Source organism: Mus caroli, chromosome 9 (genome assembly GCF_900094665.2).
Source record: "Mus caroli chromosome 9, CAROLI_EIJ_v1.1, whole genome shotgun sequence".
NCBI classification, from domain to species: domain Eukaryota; kingdom Metazoa; phylum Chordata; class Mammalia; order Rodentia; family Muridae; genus Mus; species Mus caroli.
In genome coordinates this window covers 41,651,904-41,662,898 of record NC_034578.1, presented here as the reverse complement: position 1 = coordinate 41,662,898, position 10,995 = coordinate 41,651,904, and the positions used below count along the sequence as shown (strand labels likewise).

Here is a 10,995-nt window from a genome sequence, read left to right as displayed (position 1 = left end):
AAGGGCAGAAGGTCAAATAGAAGGACATGATTCTCAGAGGCACAGGCAGGCCTGCTGTGAGGCCCCAACCCGACCCTACTCACTCTAGAGAGCATCAGGGCAATGGGACAGTAATGAGCCAGAAGCCATGGGTGAAAACCAGTATGTATTCCATCACAACCTGACAGAGCAGTCTGTGTGTCTCTGGAAGCTCTGTCCCCAACCTGTGTCCTGGGGCTCTCAGAGTCCCAGTTCTTCCAACTCAGAGGCCCACAGCAGAGTGGCTACATCCTTCCTCTGGAAAGGCAACGGGAGGCAGGTGTAAACAAGGTGTGCCCTGCCCTCGAGGACAAGGCAGCAGGGTTCATGTTGCCAGAGCCCAGCTGTGGAGCAGGGAGATGTTAAGCTGCCAACAGAGACCACGTCTTCATCTAACTTTGAAGCACAGTCCCGGGAGGAGGCTCAGATGAAAGTCAGTGTCTCTGCATCCCCAGCCTGGGAGGCTGAGTTGGGTGGAGGGGTAAATGCTTTTTTGCCTTCAGCAAGAGCTTTGAAATGCTGCAAGAAAGGAGAGGACACGTTTGCAATATGCTGGCTGCTGCATTTTAACAAGGAAAACCACTTTAAAATCCCTTTAAGTTAAACTGAGTGTGCTGGCACAGACCTGTCACCCCCACAGTTGGGAGGCTGAGGCAGGAGGATCACTGTGAATCTAAAGCTAGGCTGGGCTACACTATGAGTTCCAAGTCAACTTGGACCACAGTTAGACATGTCTCAAAACAAAACAACCACTTAGTCTCTCTCCTGGGTCTGCTTCCAGGCTCACCCATTAGTTGTCCCTTTGGAAGGGACAGCAATGCGCCTATCTCCTTCAAACAAAGCCGTGCTCTATTTCCTTCCTGCTGGCACTCCCGAAGCTGCTTGTTCGCATGCGTGGGTCCTCACTGAGCTCCAGCTGAAGGCCGGCTTCTTACCTCCCCGCCCCAGCCTCCTCTGCTGCCCAGGTGAGGACAACCTTGGCAGGGCCCCGGGCCGCTGCGGTGAGCACGCCTCTTGTCTCACCTGGGAGTTCTTGAACTCTGAGTAGAGGGAAAAGAGCAGGTGGAGGGACTGAATCCGGCTCTTATAGAAAGGAATGTCCAAGATTGCTGCAACAGACAAGCATGTGCAGGGATGAAAACCAACAAGCTCTGGCCCTAGAGCCCTTCTGTTGAGGATGCCAGCCCTCTCCCAAGTGGGACATATTACTTTGGGGTTTGATACTCAGCCCCAACACCACACTAGAGGCTGTAAATGGCACAGCTGGCTTCCAGTGAAGACTGCAAACCAAGACACTACTGTGCAGGGAACAGGAAGCCCTTCCAAAGGCCTAGAACACAGATGCCAGAGGCGGGGCTGGGGAAGGTGGGGGAGGAGCTTACCACAGATCATGTCAATGTACTCAGCCAGGCTGCAATCGATCTCCACAGTGGGCAGACTCACCTGGTGGAAACATAGGATGGCCCACAGTCAAAAGGCTCAATATAGGCCCTTGAATCCCAGCACACGGGAACTAGAACTTGTAGATAAATCTCTATGAGTTCCAGGATAGCCTGGTCTAGTAAGTTTCAGACCATCTGGGGCTACATTGAGACTGTCACAAACAAACAAACAAACAAACAAAGGGACTGGGAAGATGGCTCAGCCATTAAGAATATATACTGCTGCCAGTGGGTAAAACATCTGCCTTGCAAGCCTTGTAGCCTGAGTTCAATCCCCAGAGGTGGAAGGAGAAACCAGCTCCACAAAGTTTCCTTTGTGCTACACATGTACACCACGGCAATGTCTGTGCTCACAATTATAATTAATCCTGGGGAAATGGCCGCACTACTGGACATAGTATACAGATGCAATGCAATCCCCACCAAAATTCCAATAGCATTCTTCACACAAGCAGGACAGATAGTTCTAAAATTCGTTTGTGAATTCAAGGACCACAGATAGTCAAAGTAGCCAAGGCAATCCTAAACAAAAACCACAGCCTGAGGTGTCACGTTCCCTTACCTCAAACTATACCACAGAGCCACAGTGACAAAGCAAGCACAGTACTGCCACACAAAACAGGGCAGACCAAAAGTACACCTGGCCCTAGAAAGGAAGCCGTGCAGTAACTAGAACTAGCAAAACCAAATTCACCTATAAAGAATGACACTAGGAAGGAGGGCGACACAGAGAAACCCTGTCTGTAAAAACTGGGGGGAAAAAAGACATTAGGTCCACACTTCTCACTCTCACAAAAATGAACCCAAATTCATCTCGTCAATGGCTAAGGAAAGCAAAGTTACTCTGCTTTGACCTCACACAAGTCAGGGCGACAGTGTCGAGGAGACAGATGACAACCACTGGGTGAGGGAAAAGGGGGCCTTCGTCACAGCTGATGAGGATGTAAACTGCTAAACGTAGAATGTCCATACATGCCTCAGTTCTACCCCTGCTGGGCACACACACAAAGGATGCCTGCCTCAGAGACGCTCACTCAGCCATGTCTATTGATGCTCTAGTCACAACAGCAAGGAAATGGATTCTGCCTACATGTCCACCAACAGATGAATGGATAATGAAAATGGACACCTATAGACAATGGGATTTCACCTAGCCATAAAGACAAAATTAAATTCACACAAAAACAGAAAGACAAATAGCAATATGATTGCCCACATGCGGTCTCTAGCTGTTAATATTTTTATATATGTATTTATGAGGGATAAGTGTTGGAAGAGGCTAAGAAATGAGAAAGGGGCCTTGAGAAGGGGAAAACAAGGCCTTAAGGAAGAGTGGGAAAGATGGCAATACCGATGCTATGAAAGCCGAAGGGACATAGGCTACAAATAGGGAAGCAACGACAGCAGGTAAGTCTACGCGAACGCATCATAGTGAAAGCTGTTAGTTTGTATGGTACTGAGGAAAAGGATGGAAAAAAATCTAGTTTTACTTGGGTGTGGTGGCTCATCCTGTAATCCCATCACTCAGGAGACTGAAGCAGGAGGATTGCCATGGGTTGGAGGCCAACCTGGGCTATATAGTCAGTACCAGTTTAGGATACTCAGTGAGAACCTGTCTCTAAAAGAAAAACAAAGAGTGGTCTCAAAATGTTTTCTCTTACTAGAGGACAAGAACGTAGCTCAGCTGGTAAGGAGCCTGCCTAACATAGAGGAAGCCCTCAACTGACCTCCAGGAAAGCGGTGGTTCTTAGACAGACAAAAGACAGACAGGCAGACCAAAAAAAAGATAAAATTTCAATATCTTGGCAATTAAAACTGAGACGTCAATTTCTCAGATGAACATACACATGAAAGCTGGGGACTAACCAGACACTCATCAGATAACTGTCTCCTACACACAACCCATAGCATGGCGCACAATTCACTTATGGAAATGGGTAAGAAGACACAGAATAAGATGGGTGGAGCTCATCACGTGGAGAAGAAGAGGACAGAGTGTGCTCAGAGGGCTGATACTCTGACTAGCTGGGTGGTAGAGCATTTGCCTACCACATGTGAAGTCCTGGGTTCAGTCTCCGCTACTGAGGATGGGCAGGGGGAAGAGCTGTTTAGATTTAGAGAAAATAAAAAACCAGGACAATGGTCACTGTGGCAGGGGAGAGGAGGAGGTTTCTGGAAGGCTGGCAGGATGCTGTTTACCACCGAGTGCTGGTTACATAGTATGTTCAGTTGGCAAAGTGATCAAGCTTTCTGATACGCATTCTCTCTCCATTAAAAAGTCAGAGTGCTAACAGGAAGAGGATCCCTGGGCCATGGACAGATGCCATATTATTCCTAACTCCTTCCCCCTCACCTTTCCCAGGAGCTCTTCAAACTCCGGGGACCACTCCTGCATCAGAGTGTCAATGTCGGGCATGGGCCTAAAAGTGGAGAAGAAAATATGAAGCGGACTCATTGAGCAATGACGTTAGCCACCTCTAAACCAGGTCCTCACCTGGGAGAGACCCTAGACTGGAAAACCAAATTTCCCAGGGCATGGTTTGGAGCAGCTGGCTCGGTAACCATAGCAGAGAGCTCTCATCTTTGCACCTGCAATCTGCAGCAGCTGCCAACTTTCCTATGTTACATGAAGTACGATGTAAATGTATATATATATTTTTTTTTTAGGGACCTCAGGTTGATCCAGTTTACCCCAGGTTTTGACCTTTGCTCAGGAGCAAAGGGTCACCAGTGGTGACATTTACTATAAACTACAGTGGTGAAGTCATTCTCTGCCAGGTATTGTCATGCAGGAGGCAGAGAGGCAGGAGGTCAGCCAAGACTACAGAGTGGCCTATAGCTATCGTCACCTGGTGTAGTGCACAGTTGCAGGGGGCTTGGAACGGTGTAACTCAGAGATGCTCTCAATCCAGGTGTCAATGGCTTTGGGATTCTTCTCTGCATCCTCCAGGCTCTTTACTTTCATATGTTGCTATAAAAATCAGGAGAACAATGATTAGAACATTACAATGAAACCCAAATCAACTAATAACAAACAACTGTTGGTTGTTCGGGGCTTCTGTGTGCGTGTGTGTTATTGTTTTATGTCAAGTTGACGCAAACTGACGTCATCTGAGAAGTGGGGCTACAGCTGAGGAACTGCCTCCATTAAACTGCCCTGTGGGCAAGTTTCTGGGCATTTTCTTGATTGATGATTCATAGCCCCTAGCACACTGTGGGCTATGCCACCCTTAAGCAGGTAGTCTTGGTTGTGGAAGAAAGCAGGCTGAGCAAGACAGGAAGATCAGCCAGCAAGCAGCACTCTTCCATGGCTCTGCTTCAGTTCCTGTCTTACAGTTCCTGCCTTGGCTTCTTTCACTGAATGAATTGTGACATGGGATGTGTAAGCCAAGTAAACCCTCTCCTCCTCAAGCTGTTTTTGGTCATGATGTTTATCACAGCAATAGGAAGCATACTAGGACAGTAATTTAAAACAATTAATTGGCGAAATGCTATTTGCTGGGTTTTCTCAGCACTTGGAAGGCAGAAGTAGGTAGATTTCAGTGAGTTTGAAGTCACCCTGGTCTATAGTGCGTTCCAGGCAAGCCAGGGCTACATAGACAAACCTTAGCTCAAAAAAACAGAAAAAAGAAAAGACAAAGAAAGGAAGGGAGAGGAGGGGAGGGAGGGAGGGAGGGAGGGAAGAGGAAGAAAGAGAGTTGTTAATTGGGCACACTGATGATGTACATCTGCCATCTAAATCCTAGTACTTGGGAGGTAGAGGCAAGAAGATCAAGATTAAGGCTAGCCTGGGCTACCTGAGATCTTGTCTCAAAAAATAAAGAAAACATAAAAAACCTGGTGTAGCCAGGAAGGGTGTGTGGTATCAGGGAATGCTGACCACAGTGAGATGCCATTTCCTATCTGCTTTAAATGACCAGAATTTAAAAGGCCAATCACAAGTGTGAAGTAAGGATTTGGTGAAGTTTACATTCTTATTCATTGCTGGAGAAGCTGCTACCAATTCAAAAAAACATTTTGGCAGTTCTTCAAAATGCTAGCCAGAGCAACTAAATGGCAATGTGACCCTTCCTTCCACATACATCCAAGAGAAATCTCACACATGCCACACAGACTTAGACTTGAATGTTCCAGTGACATCATTAACAGGAGTGGGAACAACTGATGGCACCAATGCACTGTGGCTTATACACAGATGGAGTGTTGCATAGTCATGAGGAGGAATGAAGGCCACTGCAATTAAGAGGAGAGGACGCTATCTATAGGGCTTCTTTCTGGAGTGATACAGGGCTGGGGCTCAGCTCAGTGCTAGGGCATCTAGCTAGCATGGAAAAGTATGGCTTTGACCCTGACTACTGCACTAACTGAAGAGAAAAGGTGAGACTACAACGCCATGAACGTCTGAAAGCCAGTGAACTGTCTAATTTAAAAGGGTAACTCAGACCTTGAGAGATGGCTTAGAGGCTAAGAGCAAGCACTGGCTGCTCTTATAGAGTACCCAGGTTCAGTTCCTAGCACCAACATGGCAGCTCACTTTTGGCTTCCATGGGCCATCCATGTGATGATACACAGACATGCATGCAAGCAAAACTCCTATACACATAATCTTAAAAAAAAAAAAAAAAAAAGGACACATATGTGACTCTCACAGTATGTAAACTGTATCTCAATAAAGCCGTCACTAAAAACCCGGGCTGGTCTGAAGCTACACCCCCTTTAACAGGCAGTGATCAACTGAATACAAGATGGCAGTGCAGCCTCTGACTTAGGCCCTCCTTTAGACCAGTGGCTCACCGTAATATTATGCTGCTTGGAATTCTCTGTTAACCACAGCGAAAGCACAGTAGGGTCCGACTGCTTTGTCGATGGTTCATCTAACACCAAGAGGCCAAGGTGGTCAGGCTTTCCATCAGGACGTGGCACCTGGTTCAGAGAAAGGCTAAGATCACTGGACTAAGTCCTACTGAGAATGAACTCACATGATATATGAAGCACAGACATGGGACTAACTTCACGGTTAGTTAGGAGACAAACACAGAATACTGTATCACATAACACACTGAGTGGAATCTGGAGGAACTCCAAAGCACTGAGCACTATTAAGGCAGTGAATGCTCATTAGAGAAACTAGAGGAACGATTAGAATAGAGGAACTGGAACCAACCCCAGGGGACACATTTTTAGGATGTACCATCTGTACCTTTAAAAATGCATCGATATCCCCAACAGCTGGGATAAAATCAGGAATGAAAGGTTTCAGTTTGTGGTCCAGATCGATCAACTGAGGTGTGTACCTGCCAGGGGCAGTTGAGGGAAGATGGAAGCAGTCAGAAAATGTCACTTGACTGGGCTAAAAAGCCCCAAAGGAGCTTGGTGCTGCTTCAGACTTGAGAGTGTAAAGGCCCGGGCAAGGCAGGCGAGGTGTGGACAGACGGCTCTCATGCTTACCGGCTGATGTACTCAAAGAGCTCCTTGATCTCAGCCGAGACTGGCAGATGCTCGTAGTCGGCAGGATCATAAGCCCTGGGGAAGAAGACATGCAGGTCAGGGTGGCGCTCGGGGAGCACAGGCAGTAGGCCTGGTAGTCCATGTGTGATCTGACCTCAAGCCTGCCTTCTGTCCCTGCCACATCCTACCTTCCTGGTAGCCTACAAGGCAGCTTAGACAATGATTATAGTTAGCTGTCAATTACCTCTTACACTAAAGGAGAAAGCTGCAGGGAACCCATGTGCTTTTTAAAAAATATGTATGGCTGTTTTGCCTATAAGTGTGACTCTGCATTACATTTGTACCTTGTACCCAAGGAAGCCAGAAGAGTATGTCAGGTCCCCTGGGATTAGACAGATAATTTTGAGTAGCCATATGGGTGCTGGGAATTTAACCCAGGTCTTCTGTAAGAGCAGCCAGTGCTCTTAACTGCTAAACCATCTCTCCAGGCCCCACAACACAACTTTTAAAAATCTTTGAGTATGTATGCGCACATGTGTGAATAAATGTGATGTATGTACACGTGTGTGTAAGTGCACATGCCAGTGAATGCACATGGAGGTGAGAGGAAGATACAGTGTATGAGAGAATAAATATGCATACAAAGGTCAGAGACAACTTGAGGGAATTGGTTCTCTCCTTCCACCATAGGGGTCCCAAGGAATGAACTCATGTTCTCATGCTTGGAGACAGGTGCCATTGCCCTCTAGGCCATCTGACCCAACCCTTGGGTTTTTTTGGGACAGGGTCTTATATAGCTCATGCTGGCTACAGGCTTTCAATACCCTGGTTTCAGCCTCCTGAGTGTTGGGATTACAGGTCTGTGTCACCATGTCCAACATCTCTAAATCTATTTTATACATTTTTAAAAGATTTTTATTTTATATGTACGTTTGTGTGCAAGGGTGCAATCCTAAGTACATATATCCAACCTGCGGCCTCACATATCCAGGCAAACACAACCACTGAGCAAGCTATGCCCCAGCGTAAATGGATGGTGGTCTTCAGAATGTGTGCTCATCATAACCTACAGGAATGAATCATGACTCACTGTGACAGCGGGGCTGCAACACAGTAAGATCTGTTGTTGTTGTTGTTGTTTTCTTAGCGTCACCAAGAATCCGGCCTCGATATGAGGCCCTGAAGCTTTTCTCTCCTGTCCAGGAAGGACCTCAGCCTAAACTGGAAACGCTTGCACGGATGCAGTTTGCCCCACTAGATAGAAATGCTTTGGCCTATGTACAAGCACACTTCCTCTTTCCCAAACCAGGGGCTCCTTGAAAGGCAGAGGCAATGTTTTAGGTTTTCGATTTGCCAGGTCCACAAATGTCTCAGGTGGTTGAAGTGACATCACAGGACAGACGAGGCAGTGGAGCCAGAAAAGAACAAAAGCTCACAGTGCTGCGCTCCTGAGATAGGAGGGAAACCCTAAGTAGCAGGCATCAACGGGTGCTGTGATCTACTCCCAGACACGCCCCTTCCACTGCATCCTGAAGGATGTCCCCTTGGCACAGGGTCACCCTACCCTTCCAGAGGTGCTCCATGCTCCTCATCGTCATCGTCGTCATCAGAATCCGTCTCAGAGGAGTCATCGTCGTCATCATCATCATTCTCACTGAAGCCCTGCTGCGGTGTCAGCTGGGAGGGCTTCTTCTTCTCCTGGCAGGGAAGGGGATGGAAAGAGGTTACATAAAGAACAATTCAGTTCCTATGCCTGACTCTGCACTGCTCTCATAGTGCCCACAGACTCTGCCTGCCACCAAGTCACCAGAAAGGGAGCACTGTCCCCAGAGTCCTGAGAACCTTCTCCTTCGAAGCAGACCTCCATGTTCTTCAACCACAGTCACGTACTAGAAATGGTACAAATTCTATCCATCTTATGCTCAGGAACCTATTACTTGATCTTGGAAGCTACACATAAACTTCGCGCAGAAGCCTCACTCTCTAAAATTTAGAAAATGGTGGTGGGGCTAGAGAAATGGCTCATCAGTTAAGAGCACTCAGTGTCCACGTCCTGGAACTCCATTCCAGGGGACCCTTCTGGACTCTGAGGGCACCTGTACTCACACCCACATAACCACATGCCCCATTTATACATAATTAAGAGTAAAATAAATCATAGAGGGCTGGAGAGAGAGCTCAGTGGCTATGAGCACAAACTGTTCTTACAGAAGACTAGAATTTGGTTCCAAAACCCCCATCAGGTAGTTGACAACCTCCCTGCTCTAAGTCCAGCTCAGGGGATCTCATCTCTCCATGGGCATCTGCACTCATGTGCAAAGATACACACATGATTTTAAAAATTAAGTATTAAATAGATGAATATTGGAAAAAGTAACAACTCAAGACTTTTTGGGGAGTAAAGAAAGATGAAGTGGGGAAGACAAACTTTATAAGCTCATAGTACTCAAAGACTGTAGAGACTCAAAGAATGCAAGAATGCTGGGCTGGAGAGATGGCTCAGGGGTTAAGAGCACTGACTGCTCTTCCAGAGGTCCTGAGTTCAATTCCCAGCAACCACATGGTGGCTCACAACCATATGTAATGAAATCCAATGCCCTCTTGTGGTGTGCCTGAAGACAGCTACAATGTATTCATCTACATTAAATAAATAAATCTTTAAAAAAAAAAAAAAAAAAAAGAATGCAGGGCTGGAGAGATGGCTCAGTGGTTAAGAGCACCAATCCCAGCAACCACATGGTGGCTCACAACCATCCGTAATGAGATCTGATACCCTCTTCTGGTGCATCTGAAGACAGCTACAGTGTACTTAGATATAATAATAAATAAATCTTTAAAAAAAAAGAATGCTTAGAGTAAGGTGATGAAAATATCAGCAGAATAAAGTCCACAATCAGCCCTGAGCCTGCATTCACAGCAGCAGCTCTGGAGAGTAGGGGCTTCACATGCTCGATCAGCAATACCCTCTTCATTGTGTATCTGGTCTGTCCACAGACTCCTTCCCTGTGAGTGAAAATGACTATACATTCTAGTTCAGGATAAGAGGCCCCTTTGTTCTTGACATTACAGCCTAAGTTTGAGTTTCTGGCTGGCCATGCTCCATTCTACCCTCTCAGGTCCGTGAGAGAGGGCCTGGAGGTGTCTGCACTTGCAGAGACAGTTGAGACAGGGTCCATATCTTTGCCTCTATGCTCACAGCCTGTGGCATGCCCTCCATTAGGTCATGACAGGGGGACAACTGGCCTCCTTTTACAGTAGCTTTTAGGGGCTGGAGAGATGGCTCAGCAGTTAAAAGCACTGGCTGCTCTTCCAGAGGTCCTGAGTTCACTTCCCAGCATCTGTTTCTGAGGGTTAGTAGGGAAGAAGCCTTGGGTTCAATTCCAACTGTCACATAAACTGGTAGCCCACACCTGTAATCCCTGGACTCTAGAGGCGGAAGTGGGAAGATCAGGAATTTAAAGCCAGTCTTGGTGATGTGAACTCCCAAAAAAGACCTGGTTTTGGTCATATTTTCCTCTAATAATGAATAAAAGTATATTATGACTTCTAATATCTATTCTATTTCTAACCACACAAATGTAGAGTTTATTTAGTACACTTTATTGGTATACTAGTATAATTGATAAGAACTTATCCTTGGTCACATAGGAAGCAGCTTTCATTATATTTTTATTTATTTATGGGAGGAGGGTGTGCACATGCATGTGTATGGAAAGCAGAAACAACTTGCTCTAACTCTCCTTCCTTCTAGGATGGGAGTCACAGAGATCAAATTTAGGTGGTCAGACTTGGTGTGAGCACCCTTACCTACTGAAACTTCCTGTCAGCCCAGGCAGTTTTGGCAATAGGCAACTTTTAAGAATACTGACTGTCAGACTGGCATGGTGGTACATGCTTTAATCTTAGCACTCAGGAGGCAGAGGCAGATGGAATAGATTTCTCTAAGTAAGTTTGAGGTTAGCCTAGTCTACATAGTGAGTTCCAGGCCAGCCAGAGTTTTATAGAGTCCTGTCTCAAAAACAAAAATATCGCCGGGCGTGGTGGCGCACGCCTTTAATCCCAGCACTCGGGAGGCAGAGGCAGGCGG

General features: G+C 46.6%; 1 protein-coding gene across 2 annotated transcripts in view; it reads right to left on the bottom strand.

The window, feature by feature from the left end:
- Nucleotides 1-126: 126 nt before the first annotated feature.
- The window catches only part of Ift46 (intraflagellar transport 46), a 17,799-nt gene continuing 6,930 nt past the window's right edge, over nt 127-10,995 (bottom strand). For both annotated transcript variants that reach the window (XM_021171913.2, XM_021171914.2), the window contains exons 4-12: nt 8,473-8,606; nt 6,909-6,983; nt 6,661-6,754; nt 6,255-6,383; nt 4,310-4,431; nt 3,814-3,880; nt 1,401-1,461; nt 1,042-1,127; nt 127-537 (exon numbers count right to left, since the gene is read on the bottom strand). In XM_021171913.2, the coding sequence (XP_021027572.1) occupies nt 442-537; nt 1,042-1,127; nt 1,401-1,461; nt 3,814-3,880; nt 4,310-4,431; nt 6,255-6,383; nt 6,661-6,754; nt 6,909-6,983; nt 8,473-8,606 (864 nt within the window). In that variant the 3' untranslated portion in view covers nt 127-441. The remainder of the gene's footprint in view (nt 538-1,041; nt 1,128-1,400; nt 1,462-3,813; nt 3,881-4,309; nt 4,432-6,254; nt 6,384-6,660; nt 6,755-6,908; nt 6,984-8,472; nt 8,607-10,995) is intronic.